The following is a 20236-nucleotide window of genomic DNA, read 5'->3' on the forward strand; positions in this document are numbered from 1 at the left end:
TCAATATCATAGCAAATAGTTGCATTGTTTCTGATTGGCTGGTTGAGTCAGGATTCTATACCGCGAAAGAGGATAATGCCAGATTCATAAATAGGAGTAAAGCCATCAGGCAATATGATGTAATCCACCACCGTTGAAAGGTAGGGAAGAAAACACCCTCATAGAGCTCTGATTAAAGCATGCGGTAGATTGCATTATTGGTCCCAATTATTACTCTTTTCCCTGGAAGAGAACTGTGCATCTCTACTCTGCCATAGGGCTTGCAGTTTCTGCCTGGGGTGGTGTCAACCTCCCCACAGCACTGCTATTCGGCTTGGCCATGGACTTGTATTGGCCGATGAAATGTGAGCAGCAGAAATGCTTGCCACTGCATGGATTGGCCATTGCTCTTCTCTCTCTGCCATGAGAGTGAGGGAACGGGCTGTTCCTTCATCCTGGGTCCCAGAATGAAAGGGGACAAGGAGCAGAACCAAAAGTGACATGCAGCTAACATAAAAAAGGGTGAAGAATAAACGTTTGCCATTCTAAGGCACTGAGATTTGAGGGTTATTTGTTACTGCAACAGAACCTAGAGAAAGCTGACTAATTCAGAATACTGGCAGGTAGTTGGGGCAATACCATGTAGGAGCACGTATAAGTCAGGACTCTTTCATTTGCAAGTATTAGAAACTTAACTCAAGCTGGCTTAAGCAAAAAATTAAAAATCGTAAAAAAGGCTTAATTAAGGAGTAGGGTTGGCGTTAGGCATGGCCATATAGAGAGGCCCAAAACGACGCCATAGAAACTCAGGCTCTGGTTGCCTCTCAGTTCTGCTGTTATCTCAGGTGCAGCCTCTTCAGGTGGTTGCCCCTCTGCAGCTCAAGGCTTATGACCTCAAAGCTCCCAAGTCTAGAGGAAGAGAGAGAAAACCTTTCCTGGTTGCTTCCTGAAAAATCTTGGGGTTACAGGTGATTGAACCAATTTGGGAGCAACAGCAGTGGTCAAGGGGATTCACTGCTCTGATTGGCCAGGCCTGGGTCACACACCCAGCCCAGAGCCAGGGGTGGAATCAGCTCCCTGTCCACACAGACTGAGAATGGGAGACAGGTGATCCTTCCAGTTACGGGGAGTTCTGTAACCAGAAGGAGGAAATCAATGCAGAGGGGGGAAAAGCATAAACGTTTACCAGAAAAAGCAAGTAAATGGAATTTAAAAAGGTAGAATAAATACCCTCTAGTTTTGTAATTGTTTTAAGATTTTATTTATTTATTTTTGAGAGAGAGGAAAAAGAGAAGGAGAACGTGAGCACACAAGCAGGGGGAGGGGCAGAGGGAGAAGGAGAGAGAATCCTAAGCAGACTGCCTGATGTAGGGCTTGATCCAGCCACCCTGAGATCATGAGCTGAAATGAAGAGTCGGACGTTTAACTGACTGAGCCACCCAGGCACCCCTTGTTTTGTAATTGTTTTTAATTCTTAAAGTAACTCTGTAGACAATATGAAAAACTACAAAATAATTTAGAAAAGAAAATAAAAGTTGTGTTCCTGTCCTCTGGAGTGAAACATCCTTTTGAAAGATTTTTGGGTCTAGAGTTATTTAATTCTATGATTACCCTTGATTTTAAACATTTCCTTTTCACCGTATAGTTTATTTAACAACATGTTTATTTTGTATGTGATAAATCTTATTTTTATAAACCTAAAATTTTAAGGGTTGTCGATGTCTATATAAAACAACTACATAAAATGCAGTTATTTAAAGAAAAAAATCACGGAAGAGAAATGGGTAACTGCGAAGGGATGGACAGAGTGAAGAGTATGCTAAATTATGGGGAACCTGTAGGCAAAAGGCCCAGCATTTATGTGAAAAGCGATTGGCAGCCACCCGTGACAAATGATCCTAACCAGCTGTGATCTGACAATATAATGACATCAAGCAACAAAGACAGCTGGGCTTCGTAGAATTTGTCTTACCAAGAACATTAAAATAGAGCCAAACTCACATTTTAGATGGCTCCCCAGGCTGGTAGGTGGGGTTCTCTGAGGCAATAAATGCTAACACACACATAATATACAGAGTTGTATCTTCCACGGCAGCTACACTCTGAAATCAGCACATAAGATGTCAAAATTTCCCCTTAGCAAACCTTAAATTACCCATAGCATCTTTCAGTTAGTGTCACATGCCAGTGTTCCCCCCATCTGAGCCCTGATCACTCTAAGTACCAGGTGATCTAAGAGTAGATGGATTAACCGCTCTTAACGGCACGGACTCAGCAGCCAGGCTGCCTGGGTTCAATCCCAACTCTTGTTTGCTAGCTTGTGACCTCGGGCAGGTATGTTATCCCTGTGCCTCATTTCTTTCTCTGAAATACGGCTGTCACTGGGACAGCTGGTATTCATGGACTATCCAGTGTTCCCTTATGGATCTCGGCCTCCCTCCCAGTTGGTTTGGGGTCAGGCTCTGTGAGGAGAGGCGAGAGGGTTAAGAACGTTCTAGACTGAGAAGGTTAAGAACTAGGGTGCCTCCTCCTTTCTTTCTTTGCTTCAGTGACCTCAAAAATCATATGTTCTAAATAACTATAAACAAAAGGGCTGTCCAACCTGCATCAGTCTTTGTACGAGCAAGAAGTAAGCTGTTATTGAGTATTTCAGTGCTGTTTATAACTGCAACTTAGCCTAACATAGCCTGACGAATACAAGGGGGACATAAAATTTCCTACTCTGTAGGGTTGTTACCCAAGTTAAATTAGGTCCTAGTTATCAATTGTTCAGAATAGTATCTGAGTAAACACCATATAAATGCTTGGTTGGCAGGTTGTTACATAGGTAGACAGACACATAGATGGACAAATAGAAGGAAGCAGTTGCCTTATGAGCTGCTCATGTTACGAGGGGCACATAACACTGGGAACAACTAAGGAAAGAGCCGAGTCATGTGCCCTATTTATGCTGTACCTCCAGAGTGGAATGGCAAGGGGGACTGCTTAAATTTTCAAAAATCGTATTTCTCTTTCTTTCTTTCCCCCAAAGCATACCATTGAATTAGCATAAATTAAGTACACGCATACTGCAATCCAACTATACACAAAAACTGTCCATGAAGACAGGGATCATGTTTAATTGTGTCAAATTTCCATGGCACAGAGTAAGCATCCAATAAACAGTAGCCAACCAGCTTATGAGTATGTCTGCTTTGTAACTTTAGAGCACATTTCAGCATTCAATAAATATTAGCTAAATAAATGAACAAATAAATAACTCCCTTTAAATAGCTGCAACATAGCTGTCTGTGTATGTACCAGTACTGGAAAAATGGTAGCCCCTTCATAGTTGGCACCAGAATTCCTCTTAGGTAAAGATTTAGCTTTGTTTAGATGAAAGACCATTTTACAGATGAAAAAACTGAGGCTGAGAGAGATGAAGTCATCTTTGCCCAGAGACACACAGCTGGAAATGGTGAAGCTTGGTCTGGAAGGTGGAGGTGTGATTCCAGAGCCCAAGTCCCTAACCCCTACACTTCCACTGCCACCACTTTGTCCTCTAGGACATTCTTACACCACGCTTGACGGCTCCCAGATTTGACTTGCTGTCATCTTCTCCAACCCACCCCCCACCAGCCTTCTCAGATACTCCATTTTTCAAACTGATGACACCTCTAACACCATGGCCTCCTGTCCTCATGATTCCATGACCCCCGTCTTCCCTTGTGTCAGTCACTCAATAGAACGGCCACATCTTAGAATGCGTTGTCCCTGAAGACCGTCATATCTCAATTTTCCAAATTCCTGTTGTGATCGTAACCTCCTCTATCCTTCCATCTTTCCCACTTACTCACATGTATTTATATTTTTAGTCCTTATGCAAGACTGGGATTTGAGAAGATTACTGGTATCCAGAACAGGGCTCAGCAAACTATAGCCCCTGGGCCGAATGTGGCCCATCACTTATTTGTATAAATAAAGTACTGGAATCCAGCCATCCCTGTTTATTCACATACTGTCTATGACTGCTTTCATGCTACAATGGTGGAGTTGAAGTAATTGTAAGAGAGACCATATGTGGCCTGCAAAGCCTAAGAGATTTACCCTGCTGTACAGAAAAAGTATTTATTAAAAGAAAAAGTACTACTGGTGCCATGTTCTTAGGGCAAGCCCAAGGCTCTGATCATGTTAACCCTCCTTCTCATTGGTGCTGGGGAGAAGTGGGTTTGGCATCAGAGGAGGATGTGAAGGGAGAATGAGGCTGAGGTAAGGGAACTGCTGGTGAGTCATGCACATTCAGAGCCAGGTCTCAGGGTGACCAAGGTCTCCCCAGCACCATGAGGCTTCTCACTTGGGTCCACACTTGCTACTCTCTCCTTGTCCTGGGGCCATTTTCCTTTCATACCATTTGAGTTTCTCAGTATGATCGCATGAAAACTCAGTCTCCCCCACTGTCTGTCACTCCAGTCACCTCCAGTGGAGAAGAACACCCCTCAGCCCTCCTGGTTGACTTTGCCAGTTAATAGATACCTCCTTGCCCACGGCACATCCATCATTCAATCAAGCGGTCACGAGGAGCTTTGAAAAATCTCATTGTTTCTTTTCCTTTTAATTTTTTATTGTGGAAAATTTCAAAGATATAAAAAAGTAGACAGAAAACAAAAATGAACCCATGTCACCGTCAATCAGTTTCAATTATACTGTTCTGCACATCAGTTATTCGATGTCATTCCCCCCACCCCTGTCCACAGACATCATATCATTTCATATTTCATTCATAAATATTTTAGCATGTTTCTCTAAAAGGTAATAACTTTTTTTAATCATGACTATGAAATGATTATCATACCTTAAGTAAAAGAATAATAACTCTTTACATCATCAACTATTTATTGAGCATTCAAATTTCCAATTGCCTCCTAATTTTTCTTTCTCTGAATTATGATCCAAATAAGATCTACCTATTGAAATTCTTAATCTCAGGAAACAAACTGAGGGTTGCTGGAGTGGGGGGTGGGGTGGGAGGGATGGGGTGGCTGGGTGATGGACACTGGGGAGGGTATGTGCTCTGGTAAGCGCTGTGAATTGTGCAAGACTGTTGAATCTCAGATCTGTACCTCTGAAACAAATAATGCAATATATGTTAAGAAAGAAAAAAAGAAGAAGAAGAATGTAGCAGGAGGGGAAGAATGAAGGGGGGGAAATCGGAGGGGGAGAAGAACCATGAGAGACGATGGACTCTGAAAAACAAACTGAGGGTTCTAGAGGGGAGGGGAGTGGGAGGATGGGTTAGCCTGGTGATGGGTATTGAGGAGGGCACGTTCTGCATGGAGCACTGGGTGTTATGCACAAACAATGAATCATGGAACACTATATCTAAAACTAATGATGTAATGTATGGGGATTAACATAACAATAAAAAAATTAAAAAAAAATTAAAAAAAAAAAGATCTACCTATTGAAATTTCAAAAACCATATGGACCCCTACCATCCCCATTTTAGTGTCTCCAAGTTTGGTACATTTTTTACTCCCAAAGTAAACACATAATGTAGTGTTTCTCTCTCTGAAAATTGGTTGTTAAATCATTAACAGAATTTAAAAAATATGGTAGTTTTTGAGAAAAACCCAAGATATACTTAGAAAAGTTAACCATGTTTTCCCTTTATTTAAGATCCCCTAGGCCCAGTCTAGACCTTTCACTATATTAGCTTTGCTAGTCTTCAACCCTGATTTTACCCAACCATCTGTTTTCTCCACCCCCTTTCCAGGGTTGCAGAGGGTTGCTGGTGATAATCACATAAGCAGGTTGTTTATATGCACCACAAATTCAGGCCATCAGCTGGGCCATCCCTATTTATCCCTGGTTGATTCCCTATCAGTTCCATGATGGCAGCTGCTGCAGCACCCCCTCTGTCCCCCACAAGCCTCCAGAACCTGCCTGGGCCTCCCTCTCAGCAGATGTCTCCACACCTACACAAACAACCAGAATGACAGGACCCACCATGAACTTGCTCAACTTTTCCCCTTCTACCTCAAATCTCCTTTCACTCGTAGTTCTGGTCTCAGAGGAACACATACATCTTCTTATATCTAATATATGTGTATACATACATAGGAAAGTCTCTGAAAAGAAGTTCACTAAAATGTCAACAATGGTTAGATTTGGGAGGCGGGCTCTTAGGTGATTTGTACCTTTTTCTTTTTGCTTTTCTGTTTGCTTTTACTTTTTTCTCTGAGTATGTATCATTTTTGCAAAACCCATAATACCATTTCAAAATGTCAGTGATCCCCAAGAAAATGTAGGTGATCCCTATGAGTGAGGGACTTCCAATTTTCCCATATTCTCCATTGCCCTTTGAGGTAGGCAATGGCGCCTAAACATGTCCCCATCGTAATTCCTAGAACCTCATGTTACCTTTACAACGGCAAAAAGGACTTTGCAGATGGGATTAAATTAAAGACTTGAGATGGGGAGAATGTTCTGAATTAGCTAGGTGAGCCACTGTAATCATAGGAGTCCTCCTTCACAGATGAAGAGGGAAACAAAAGAGAGTCAGAGAAATGTGACTAAAGACACAGGATCAGAGATAGGCAACGTTGCTGGCTTTGAAGATGGAGGAAGTCACCATCAGCCAATACAGAAAGCCTCTAGAAGCCACAAAAGGCAAGGAAATGGGTTCTCCCCTAGAGCCTCTGGAAAAGAATGCAGCCCTGCCTACACCTTGATTTTAGCCCAGGGAGACCCGTGTTAGGCTTCTGACCTCCAGAACTATAAGATAATAACTTTGTCAAAGCCACCGAGTTTGTGGTAATTTGTTACAGCAGCAATAGAAAACTAATATACTCCTTCCTATTCCCTCCCTGCTGGTCATTCACATCAACATAAAATCTAAGTGGAAACACTGACTTGCTTTGCAAACAACTAGAAGACTAGCCATGGTCACCACTGTCAACCACGTGACTTAGAGTAAGTGCCTCCTTCACTGAACCTCTGGAACCAACTCTGGGGTACTCCAAAGTTTGGCTGTGGGCCATCTCAGCTCGATCTGTACATCTGACATGGGAACCTTGATTCCAAAACCAACATTTCTCTCCAGACCCCACTTCTGAGCCTCAGGCCAATGTTGCCAATATGGATATCCTAGAGGCACCTCAATCTCAAGGTGACTGAGATAGAAATCCTCTTTATCCTTGAGCCTGCTTTGCTGGCGAGGTCTTTTCGCTTCTATCATGGGCCTCCCATTTGCCCAGCAAATCTCGCCTTTTCAGGCACACCTCTTCTCCACCCCCAAACTCATCCTGTGCATCCATCCACTCTACCCATCCCAGGTACCTCCTTTTCCATTCCTGTTGTCCCAGTTCAAGACCTGGGGGCTGTAACCAGGTTTTCCCCATCTCACATATCCCCTGCATTCTTGGGAGTTATCTTGCCAAAACAGCCTCCTCACATTACACCTCTGCTCCAAAATCTTTTAATATGCTCTCTCGCTTATGGAATAATGCCCAAACTTCATTGGTTTTACTGAAAACCAAAATCCACCCTCTAACTCCCTTCCAGCCTTATCTCCTATCTCATCCCTGTACCTTGGCATGCTCTGTGAGCCAGCTACACTGGTTTCCTGTGGCCTGGACCAAGTCCTGCCTTCTCCTACCTTCCTGCCTTTGGCCTTGAGTACCCTTTTCCGCTGTATCTCTCTTCCTAAGTCCACAGTGTCCTTTGATGGCGATTGTAGCCACTAGTAAACCGTATGTTACTACTGGCTGGCCCTGTTTGCGATTTCATTTGTAGGTGCATCATTTTGCTGTGTCTTCCTAATTTTACTAACTAAACATTTTATTAACGAGGATATGGAGGCTTACAGAGTGACCTGCTCTGGTGCTTTTAAAATATGTCTGCACGTGGTTTGATACTCCTCCCTTCAAAAGGTGGAGCCTAGGTCACACTCCCTTTGAACGTGGTACTTGAGCTGTACTTAGAGACTCACTGCTAATTAACTAACAGAATGTGGTCAAAGGGCAGGTGTTTGGCTTCCTAGATTGGGTCACAAAAGGCCCTACAGCTTCCTTCTTGGTCTCAAGTCTCTCATCCTGAAAGAGGCGTCACCACATTGTGAGGACACTCAGCAGCCCATGGAAAAGCCCATGTGGAGAAAAACTGAGGCCTTCAGCCCCCACCATGTGGGGAAGCCAACTTGAAAGTGGCTCCTCTGGCTCAGTCACACCTTCGGAAGACTATGGCCCCTGCAACGCCTTGACCATGGCCAACGAGAGACCTTGAACCAGAAGCACCCAGCTGAGCTGCACCTGAATTCCTGATTCAAAGAAACTGTGAGATAATAAGTATTTATTGTTTCAAGCCACTAAATGTTGGGGTACTTTGTTACACGGTAAAAGAAGCTAAAACACCCAGGGTCATGAGACTAATAAGTGGTAGAATAGAGATTTGAATGCTGGTTTGTCTGTCCCCAGAGCTCATGCTCTTAAGCCCAACCCAAAGCTGCACGAAGTGCTAGTTTATATTTTGCTTCCTTTATAAAACACTGACATAGTCTTCCCTCAAAATTCATCTTCCTCCAATCTATACCTTTAAGCCCTATCCAAAATGCCCATTTATTGTGCCCCCAACAATCACCATATTTGCCTAAGACCTACCTCACTTTATTTGCAACTTCCCAGCTCTTTTCAGCTTTAGTACCTACATCTTAGTGTTGTCACTAAGATTAAATGAGTAATACGTGTAAAAGTGCTTAGCAGAGCGATGACTAAATTATACTATTTATTACCTCAAGTATACTATTTATTACTAGTATAATATAATTATACTATTTATTCAGACACAGCATGTCTTCTGCTGTAGGGATGAAGTCTCAACTCTGGCTATATATTAGAATCACCCAGGAAGCTATTTAAAAAAAAAACCAAAAAACAAAAAACAAAAACAACAATGCCTAGGCAATACTCTGAATTAATAGGTCTCATTTACGAAGTCTTGGGTGAAGCCAGGCAACAAAAGCTCCCCAGATGACTTTGAAGTGCAGCCAGGGTAGAAACCCACTGGATTAGGTCAGAGGTTCTCAACCTCTGGGGTTACTTTGTTGGCTCCTTGCCCCACTCAACCCTTCATACCTCTGACATTTGCTAGTGTCTGGAGATATTCTTGATGGTGATGGCTTTAGGGAGGTGCTATTGGCATCTGGTGGGTGGAGGCCAGAGAATCTGCTGAACATTCCAGAATGCACACACCAGCCCCACATCAGAGAATTATCTGGTGCCAACTGTCAATAGTACTGAGGTTCAAAAACCTGGATTAGATATTGTTTCCCAGCTCCTACCCTCGTTCCTACTTGTCTCTGACTCATCTGGTCAAAAATATCTTTGAGAAGGATACAGCACCTGAGTCCTTGCCTCTCAAAACCAAATCTGGACACCAACCAGCTTGACCACTGCCTCAACTGGGCTGGCTCCAGGTCTGTCAGGAGGGTCTGTGAATGGTCTTGTGCTTCCCCATTTCCCTTCAGTGCTTTAACCTATATTACAACACTCACTACAGGAACCATAGTTAGTTGTAAACATGTCTCTCTCACCCCCACAGCCAGAGGCATATTTGATTCATCTCAATTTATTCCACAACACCGGGCTCTGTGCATTGCACGTGGGAGGTGTTCAATAAATAATTACATCAAATTAGATTAATATAATTTAAAGTTTTAACATGCTTCTTGGCATCTCTTTGGAAGGTTATGGAAATAGAGAGTACAAATGCCAGTTAAGGTGAGAGCTCTTACGTTTCTGTTCTTGTGGAGTTAAAGTGAAATGATTGCTTTGGCTACTTCTCAGTATATTTATATGAGCTGCCAGCAGAAGTTAGCAACCATTTTAAATTAAGATATTTGTATAATAAATGACTAGGGATTTGAGAGGACTCTTCTTTAGAGAAGTTCTCATATCTTTAAGATTCTTTCTCATTGGTTATTAGAAGTGGGAAAACGTTTCATTTTCAAGGCAAAGCAACAACTTGGAGAATGATACTGAAAATACCTGGTCTTAGAAAAACATGCAAATCTTCCACTTATTAATCATTTATACTCAATACATTATGGGCCTTCCATTTTCATGGTGGGCAAAATTAGGCATAGGTTTAGAAGCTAAATAAAAAAACAAGGTTTTCCAATATCATTCTCCTTTCAATGTGTAGCTGAACTCAGATTTTTAAAAAACTAGTAATGGGGTGCCTGGCTGGCTCAGTTGGTAGAGCAGGCGACTCTTGATCTCAGGGTTATGAGTTCAAGCCCCACGTTGGATGTAGAGATCACTTTTAAAAAACTCTTTAAAAAACTGGTAATACCTGGGGTACATTTAATTCTCAAAATTAAGAAAGTCAGTCAAGAGTCTATTCAACTTGGCATTCTCAAGAAGGGTAATTTAAGTAAAAAACAAAAAGTGTCATTTGAGGGTTAAGTGTCTAATTTAAGGTCTTTTATTTGGTTTAATATGTGGTTTTGCAAGGCTCACTTAATTTTCTTTTTTCTTTTTTAAAGATTTATTTATTTGACAGAGAGAGACACAGCAAGAGAGGGAACACAAGCAGGGGGAGTGGGAGAGGGAGAAGCAGGCTTCCTGCTGAGCAGGGAGCCTGATGTGGGGCTCGATCCCAGGACCCTGGGATCATGACCTGAGCCGAAAGCAGACGCCCAACGACTGAGCCACCCAGGCGCCCCGGCTCACTTAATTTTCTAATGCCTCAGTTTCCTGACATTGTTCTTGCAAAGGGCTGGCATGAAAACATTTCAAAGCAACAGGTTAAATATATATCATTTTCTCTAAATTGACCTATCTTTCTTCCACCTATGCCTTAAAATAGTGGACCACTGCTTAAATGTCATCTTCCAAGTGAGATCTTTCTTGACCACCCTATGCAAAAATTAAGCCCCTTCAACACTCTGTATTCCCCCCTCTCTGCTTTATTTTTCCCTATAGCACTTGTTTGTTTATTGTCTGTCATCCCTCACTAGGATATAAATTCCATTTAGGCAGGGATTTGGGGCCACTTTGTTCAATGCTTTACCGCCAGCACCCAGAATGATGTTTGGCACATCGTAGTACTCAATAAATATTTATTGTATGAATGAGTGCATTATGCAAATTTAGAAATGAAATATAACACCATCAAAGGCATGAATTAGATGTAATTGAATCAACAGGGCTAGATCTCAAAAGCATATACTTGAGTCAAATAAAAGCAAGTTGCAGAATAATGCATAAATTTCCTCATCTGCAAAATAGGGCTGCTAATGGCATTGTTATGAGGATCAAGTTAGTTTATTAGTGTTAAATGCTGAGAACAATGACACAAGCATTCAATAAATGTTATTTGCCATCATCACCATTACACTGATGAAAATTCACTCACAGCAGCAAATAGTACTACTAATTTTTATGATATAATCTAATTTTACATAAACAACCAATTTTAAGAACTCTGGAAGGATGCACTACAGACTAAACTGATTACTTTTGTGAGGAGAGAAGACTCATATTAGAATGATGGTCAAAGACAGTTTTAACTTTATCTGTCATGTTCTAATATTTTAAATGTAGAATTGATGCATACAACTAAAAATTAATATTTAGAAAAGTTTAGTCATATTTCTTGAGACATAACCTCTTGAGAGGGGGTGGGGAGGGAGGGAGAGATAATGGAGAGATGAATTACTTAGGATAAGAATTTTTAAAAGTTTTCTACTTTATTTCTGAAGTGCTTCTTGAATAATCACCACATGGATAGGATGTTCTTAGCCTAGACTGAAAATAACTAGAGACAAGAGCCACAAATATAACTGACCTGGAGTCCTGGGTGGATTACATGAGTTAGTTGGATTGGAGAAAACTATCATTAACACAATCTTAAAATAGGAATAAATTATTTGAGGCCTTGTGTTGGTACTTACTGATGCTTCAGCCACTGGTCCACAAACGGAATGGAGAAGAATTCTGTGAAAGCCTCCCCTATCCTCTTTGGATTTTGACTGGTAACGATGCCATATGTTTGATTGACAAGAAAACAATAAGCAAAAATTCAAGTCAATTGTTGCTATTCTGCTTGCAAATTAACACTATTGAATCCTTAGGGTCATTGAATATTCAAAGACATGCAAAACTTACTTGTATAACCACTCGGTCAGAAAATCACAGGCAATGAATTTGGTTCTTTTTCTCTAAAGAGAAAAGAGAGAAGAGAGAATTAAATTATACTCTTTGTCCACATGTCTGAGTAGGACAAAGGAAGAGAGGTTAATTGATTTTTTGTGTTAGCTGGTCTACGGCCATACCACCCTGATCGCGCCCGATCTCGTCTGATTTTTTGTGTTAGGTGAAATATGCATGAGCCTTTTATGAGGTTTATAAGTATATCAACAAACAGTAAATTGGGGCGATGCAAAGACTTCTGAAGACATTTCTCTAGTCTTTGGACAAGCATATTTTCTGACAGCAGGGACTAATAAAAGTGCATATAGTAGGAGACTTACTACATGCTTTTGGAATTGTCACAGAAGGATTTTATTTAAATCTGGACCTTGAGGAGCACATGGACGGTTCAGTTGGTTAAGTGTCTGACTCTTGATTTCAGCTCAGGTCATGATCTCAGGGTTGTGGGACTGAGCCCTGTGTAGGGCTCCTCACTCAGTGCAGAGTCAGATTGTCCCTCTCCCTCCCCCTCTGGCCCTCCCCCTGCTCTCACTCTCTCTTTCTCTAAAATACATACATAAATAAAATCTTTAAAAAAAAATCTAGACCTTAATTCTGAATAACTGTATTTATTGCCCTCCCCCTGTCTGCTCAAATCCTCAGAACAGCAGTACTTCAGGTCTGGCTACCCTGTTCTGATGTGGAAGCCAAACATGCAAGCGCCAATGGCCAATGTGGCCAACCTGGCCAGTTGTCCACCCAACAGCCACTCTCCACTTCATCCTTATAAACAGAAACCTGATTGACAAGCAGCCCACAGGGGGGAAAAACTGTATTTTCCAGCATCCTACATAGCAAGGGATAGCCATGACACAGTTCTGCCCTATGAGATAGAAATGAACAGGTCTTATGGACTTCTGCAAAAGTCCTGCTTTCTTAATTTCTGCTGTCCCCTCTTCCTTGAAGTTTCCTTCTACTTCTTTCAGCCTGGAACACAGATGTGTGTCTGGAAGTGGAGCAGCACCTTTCAACAATGAAGCCAAAGCCACATGCTAAGGGTGGTAGGGCAGGGGGTTAGAAGGAGCCTGGGCCATTGAGGACTTCCTTAAGCCTCTGTACCAGCTTGGGCCTGACCTACTCTGAACATCCTGATATGTAAGGGGAAATAAGTGTCATTTGGTTTTTCAACTAAATTTTCATTACATGCCAGTGAATGCAGTCCCTAAGAGATAGATAGATAGCCAGTAAACCACATGAGAAAGAACATCCTAGAGCACTGGGGGAGAAGGCATGCTAAGAAGGCAATGGGATGGACCACCAGGTATCTTGTCTCCTGGATCCACTGAAAGTCCTTGTAACCCAAACAGAACCAGTCAACTCCTTTAAGAGAACTGTTATGGAAACTGGGAGATAGAGGGTTGCTACCTCTCCTTTTAAGATAACAGGTCCACAATAGCCAAACTATGGAAAGAGCCAAGATGTCCATCAACAGATGAATGGATAAAGAAGATGTGGTGTATATATATATATACAATGGAATATTATGTAGCCATCAAAAAAAAAAAAAAAACCCTGAAATCTTGCCATTTGCAATGACATGAATGGAACTAGAGGGTATGCTGAGCGGAATAAGTCAATCAGAGAAAGACATGTATCATATGATCTCACTGATATGAGGAATTTTTAATCTCAGGAAACAAACTGAGGGTTGATGGAGTGGTGGGGGGTGGGAGGGATGGGGTGGCTGGGTGATAGACATTGGGGAGGGTATATGCTATGGTGAGCGCTGTGAATTGTGTAAGACTAATGAATCACAGACCTGTACCTCTGAAACAAATAATACATTATACGTTAAAAAAAAAAAGATAGTAGGAAGGGAAAAACGAAGGGGGGGAATCGGAGGGGGAGACGAACCATGAGAGACTATGGACTCTGAGAAACAAACTGAGGGTTCTAGAAGGGAGGGGGTGGAGGGATGGGTTAGCCTGGTGATGGGTATTAAAGAGGGCACGTTCTGCATGGAGCACTGGGTGTTATACGCAAACAATGAATCATGGTACACTATACCAAAAACTAATGATGTAATGTATGGTGATTAACATAATAAAATAAAATTAAAAAAAAAAAGATAACAGGGGCTAAGAACCAAAAGTCCAGAGGTGTTGGTTGCCATGTGAAAAGATCCTTCCCAAGAATGTAGACAATACAGAATCTGCTAGAAATTCTCTCTTTTTACCTCCAGGTCTACCCTTCTCCGCCCTGCTCTGAGCCTCAGGAGGCTGATTTTATGGTTCACTTCAACCAGGTTCCCTTACTCACTAGGTGGGTCCAGCCAATGAGAGGTACCAGCAGGAGATCCGAGACAGGGAGGAGAGAAAGGCAGGGTGCTATGGATTGAACTGTGTCCTCTCTGACCCAAATTCATATGTTGGAAGTCCTAACTTCCAGTACTTCAGAATGTGACCGTATTTGGAAATAGGATCACTACAAATACAATGAGTTTAGCCCAGCCACCCCTGAAGGACACAGCAACTCCAAAGAAAATGAATAAATTTTGGGTTCTATTAGCAAGGACGCAGGGAGATGCTGCTGGCTAGACCATCAATGGCAGATTCCTAATGATATTGTACTAGACCCTGGATTCAGCTACACCCAAAGCCCAAATCCTCTGGCTGATGTCTTCAGGTACATGAGCCAATATATTTTTTTTTATTAAGCCAGTTTGCATTAGGTTGTTTATTGCTTACAACAGGAAGAGTTGTAACTCCTATTCCTTTCTTCTCTAATCGGCTAACCCCCACTTGTCCTTCTAGATGCCTCCAGGAAGGCTTTCTGAGCAGACTGAAGCCTCTCTTCAGTCAGTAGGCTCCCCCAGTTCCCTGTGTGCCCCTGTCATAGCATCTCAGACAGAACCATAACATAACTGCTGGCCCACATGTCTATCTACCTCACTGAACTATAAACTTTCTGAGGACAGGGCATATGTCTCTTTTCCTTATATTCTCAGGACTTATTTGAGTGCCTTGCATGAAGTAGGTGATCAATGGGTGGTGACTAATTCAACTCGCCATTCAACTCTCAAACATCAAAGCAAGAAAGAACTCATTTACAAGAATTCTGACATTTAAAAATAGGAATTGCTGATATAATTCTGGACAATTTCTCTTCATTTTCTTCTCATAATATTTTACCATGAAAATTTTCCTACTTTTTTTTCTTTTTTTTCCCCCTTCACTTCAAAATAGCCAACTCAGTTTTATAACCTTAGATAAGGTTGAAAAGATGGGTTGTGGAATTGATTCTCACCAAAAAGGAAAGCGCTGCTTAAGATTTTTTACTGAAAGCTTTACTCCAGCTGTTAGTAAATAAAATATGGTGGTGCCTGAGTTACTGGAGGTTGTTTGCAGTCTTTTACCAGCTTGATGATTTATTAAAAAATTGAAATACTCCTGGCCAGGGTAATAAAATTAAATGTACCAGCCCATGGAATGGGGTTTCCTAAGCCTGCCTTGCAAAAGTAGGTTATCCCTTCAAAAAGCCATCTTTAACCAAAATAAGAAAATACTTATACAACAATGCAAATATGTATCTAGCATGAATTGCCATATAATAATTTAAACAATTCAGCAATTGTAAGATGGCAGTGTCTCTCTCTCCCATCCTACAAAAGATGCATTGTTCCCCTGGCATTTACCGCACCGTTTGGTGGTAAAGATTTCTTCTACCAAGGGAATGCAGCTTGACTTTCTCTATTAAACAGACTTTTAAAATAGCCAAATGGTCTGATGTATGAAGGTCATGCAGACAGATTTAATCACTTTTGATGCAAAGAAATAAAATAGAAGAAATTGTGTTTTCCTTCTGTTCTGGGCAAGTGTGGACGTGCCGTGCATACTCAGACACATGGAACAGTGGGGATATTGTTCAGCTGTTGTTTAGTTTAAAAATTATCTGCCGGGGAGCTGAAAAAGAGAAGGGAAAGCAAATGAAAAGTTGTGGTGAGTGAAGAGATAAGAGAGGAAGTAATCGAGAGAAAAATTAAGGAGTGAGATTAGGAAAGTGTGGGCACCCAAGGTTTACGTAATGCGGAAAATACACTGAGTTCGCGATTGTTAAAGGGTGAGTATGTGCAAGTTTGGGCAAGCAGAGGAAACAGTTAAGACAACCTCAAACAAGGTTAAAAAGCAATTTTTAAAATCCAGAATTAAAAGGAAAAAGACTGGGGCGCCTGGGTGGCTCAGTCGTTAAGCGTCTGCCTTCGGCTCGGGTCATGATCCCAGGGTCCTGGGATCAAGCCCCGCATCGGGCTCCCTGCTCGGCGGGAGGCCTGCTTCTCCCTCTCCCACTCCCCCTGCTTGTGTTCCCTCTCTCACTGTCTCTGTCTCTGTCAAATGAATAAATAAAATCTTTAAAAAATAAAAATAAAAAAATTAAAAATAAAATAAATAAATAAATAAAAGGAAAAAGACTAAATGTCAAGGGAAAAGACATCATCACGTCATCATGAGTCGGCAGCTTACTTTAAAATGCATCCAAAAAACAAGGTAGATGAATAGAGGGATGGACTGATGGATTGGTGGACAGATATGCAACCAAGCAAATAAAGCAAAATGGTAACTGTAGAATCGAAGTGGTAAATATGTGGGTGTTCCCTCTGAAATTCTTTCAGCTGTTCTATATGCTGGAGAAATTTTGTACTAAAGTTCAGGGAGGGGTTGCAGCAGTGGGGGGGAGAACATCATCATAAAAGACTGAAACCCCACAGGTAGAAAAGACAGAACCTGGAGTTCAATCCAGTGGTCATATTGGGTACGTGTATAGGAGGCAGACTGGAGGTGCAGAGACTGGGGAGGGAAACTTCTAGCATTGGAAAGGCACCAAATCTGCATCAGGTAATGAATGTAACTGCACCCCAGAAAGGTCATAAGCACATGCTGTGAGGTTAGTGAATTGGAGTGTGGCTCGCTATGGCATTGTGTTCGCTGAGACTCTTCGGGTTTGCAAGGGATGGAAATATGCTCGAGTTACCTTGGTTACTGGGGTTTTCTTACAAATCAGTTTAGGATAGATTTTGCTGCAACAAACAAGCTCTGAATCTGAGAAGCTTGTATCATCCACGGTTTATTTCTGACTCGTGATACATGAACATTTCAATCAACTATGGCTCTCTGCTCCATGTTGTCTTTACTCTGGGACTCAGGCTAATGGAGCAGCCTCTCTCTGAAATATCACTAGTTATCATGGCAAGTGAAAAGACTATGGTGAACCATGCTTTGACTCTTAGAGCATGTGTTTGGAAATGACGTATGTCATGTCTATACATTGCTTTGACCAAAGCAGTCACATGGTCTCTCCATTAGAGAGAGCCCACAAACATTTGTGAACACTAATATATTCTATCTGGCACAGGGGCATAATGTAAACGTAGAAGGAGTGGAAGGAAAATGGGAATTCCTCTGACTAGGGGCAGGTCTCAGGGAGAAGTGACCAGTGTCCACAGCTGTTCAGGGCACAAGTCGGGCTAACCACAGTAGCTTCGTCCATCAGTAGCTTTGTGGCTCAACAACAGTTCTCGTTCTTGATCTATGTGGGACTTGGCCCTTTGGCATCACTACTCCCCAGAAGGAAGAATCTGATTGGGCTGGTAAGGTGGTACGACTCAGGATAGGCCATCCCTATTGGGCAGAACAATTGTATCAGATCATTTCATAGCCACTTGGCATCCTAGAGTGGCTACCTACATGGTATGACACTTATTCCTGGCTCTATCACTTGTAGCCAGGGTGATGGGGACATGGATAAAGCAGGGACAGAGGGCTGAAGTTGAGGCTGTGGGTATGGCATGCACTTAGAATATCACAGCCTCCTTTCCCACATAGCTATTCTCCACAGTAAATTTCCACATGCCAGAGACCCCCCCCAGACATGAACAAAGTGATAAATAACTCATGCTAGAAATGAGTACATACTTGGACTATACCCAGAGGCCAAAATACTTATCACAGCAAACTTCAAACAAAAGTTCAATTTTTCCCCAACGCATTAGAATTTCATTGGAGAAAAATAGTACTTCTCAAAAGAACTTAAAAATATGTACTCATAACACAAACTATTGACCAAGACTTTCAGCATGGGCCATGTGGTCATTTCTAAAAGTGTTCCTAATTAAAAGGAGTAATGCTAAAATAATTCTACCACACCTTTCCTGTGAGAATCTATTTTTTCCACTCCTTAGAAAACTTTTCCAAACAAAAGCTGATGGTATTTCTAATTCCCTTATTAGTCAAGGCCAGGAAATAAGAGTTTCTTCCTTCACTGACCAAAGCCCTTGCACTTTTTAAAGACACTCGGGTGTTTCACTCAAAAAATAAAAAACTACAATAAATGACCATTAGGTGGCAAGGACTCTAAGAAGAAATAGAAGATTCTGTTTTACTGAATTATTCATAGTGACAAATTTTAGTGTCATGAGATCACCAAATGACTTATCAGGAGTTAGAAATAGTTTCCTGATACTAACTTTTGTTTACAATACTCTTCTTTGTAATGGAATTTGATGAGCAACCGAAGCGAAAGGGAAAATTTTATGCTAAATGGGATAGGATAGGAAAAGAGGTGGAAAGTCTTATCACCTCTATCCAGACTCTGCATTTAATCCATATTTAAAGCTGAGATAAGCTTTATTTTCAGGCATCATTTTACTCATGCAAAAAACTCCTGATTTCTTTCCAAATTACGCAAGGTGTGCTGTTCCAGTTTGGCCCTGTTCGGTAAGCTTTACTGAGGACCTACTATGTGCCAAGCCTGTGCTGAACACTAGAGATAAAGAAATGAGTAAGCCATGGCTCCACTGTGGTTATTAATTCAACATCCAGCAGCCAATCCCCGGCTGGGTAGTAGCTGTGATGAGTAGAGAGGATTAACCCCCTTTCCAGCTCTGGGTGTGAACCCTGATAACACAGTCCAGATAATCCCACCCTACCTGCCACCGAGACCTAAACCAATCTGGTCCACATTTATCCTGGCCCAAGGCATTCACTGAATGAAGAATGGGTGCACAGTCAATTTCAGACTGATAAGGTATGAGAGGAGATGTGCTGGGGCTTCTGGGAAATCTTTTCCTTTGCTTTTCTAAATGAGCTCAATCATTCTCTCCTTGTTGCTGTAGTAGGTGGGGGCAAAGCTTAGGCCAGTGGCAGTAGCTGTTCTGTCACTCTGAGGGAAGCCAGCCTGAGGATAAAACCAACTCTGCAAGAGGCCAGCCAGAGATGCAGAAGAGAAGCAAGTCCTCGATTACATCACTGAGCTCCTGAATCAAACCAATCTTGAAATCTTCCTTCTCTACCTCAGAGCTGTCTAGTTTCGTGAACCAATGAATCTCCTTCATTACTTAAGCCAGTTTTCTGCTATTTGCAGCATAATGAGTCCTAGCCAAGATAGCTTGCCCAGTATTTCTTCTGCCTTCTTTTGGTAACTGCACCCTGAGTTCCTTTGGGGGATCTACCCTTCCCCAATTCTAAAGCTATGTGCATTGGGTTAGGGATCCTTCCCTTTGCCCAACAGCCCACTGCCCACTAAATTCCCCTAGTTCCAAGGACTGACTCCAAAGTAAGTAATTGACCTGAGTCAGTTCAACTAGAAACTCTAGAAGAGACTCAGGTACCACTTGAGCCTTTAACACATAGGCTGGTGTCATAGGTGGGGACTGTTTGAGGGTAGAGCCAAGCCAGAGGAAACAAAATCAAGAGATGGAGAAGGAACCGAGTCATGAAGACATCATCTGGGCCCCCAGATCAAGCTGTGGAAGATCTCCCCATGGGAAAGCATGTACACAAACAAACAAACAAAAAATCTTTTTCACTGAAGTGAGTTTGAATGGGGTTTTCTGTCATTTTGAGGGACTGGCCCTCAGAGTTAACTAGCAGATATGGGACTGGTTAGTTCTGCATACTTAACACATCCAGCTAAAACAAAACTCTTTTGACTTCATACTACTTTTTACTACTAACAATATCAACCTTTTCATCAAAAACTGCTTATAGCAAAAATTATTAACTTTACTCTGAATGCCCAAAATATTTTCAGAG

At 41.8% G+C, this 20236-nt stretch overlaps 1 protein-coding gene across 7 annotated transcripts in view; it reads right to left on the bottom strand.

Annotated features, from left to right (window-relative positions):
* IQCK (IQ motif containing K) overlaps positions 1-20236 on the bottom strand; it is a 136179-nt gene that overhangs the window by 88544 nt on the left and 27399 nt on the right. For all 7 annotated transcript variants that reach the window (XM_036076040.2, XM_036076036.2, XM_036076035.2 and 4 more), the window contains exons 5-6: positions 12126-12178; positions 11912-11989 (exon numbers count right to left, since the gene is read on the bottom strand). In XM_036076040.2, coding sequence (XP_035931933.1) covers positions 11912-11989; positions 12126-12178 — 131 coding nt within the window. The remainder of the gene's footprint in view (positions 1-11911; positions 11990-12125; positions 12179-20236) is intronic.

Source organism: Halichoerus grypus, chromosome 6 (assembly GCF_964656455.1).
Source record: "Halichoerus grypus chromosome 6, mHalGry1.hap1.1, whole genome shotgun sequence".
Taxonomy (NCBI): domain Eukaryota; kingdom Metazoa; phylum Chordata; class Mammalia; order Carnivora; family Phocidae; genus Halichoerus; species Halichoerus grypus.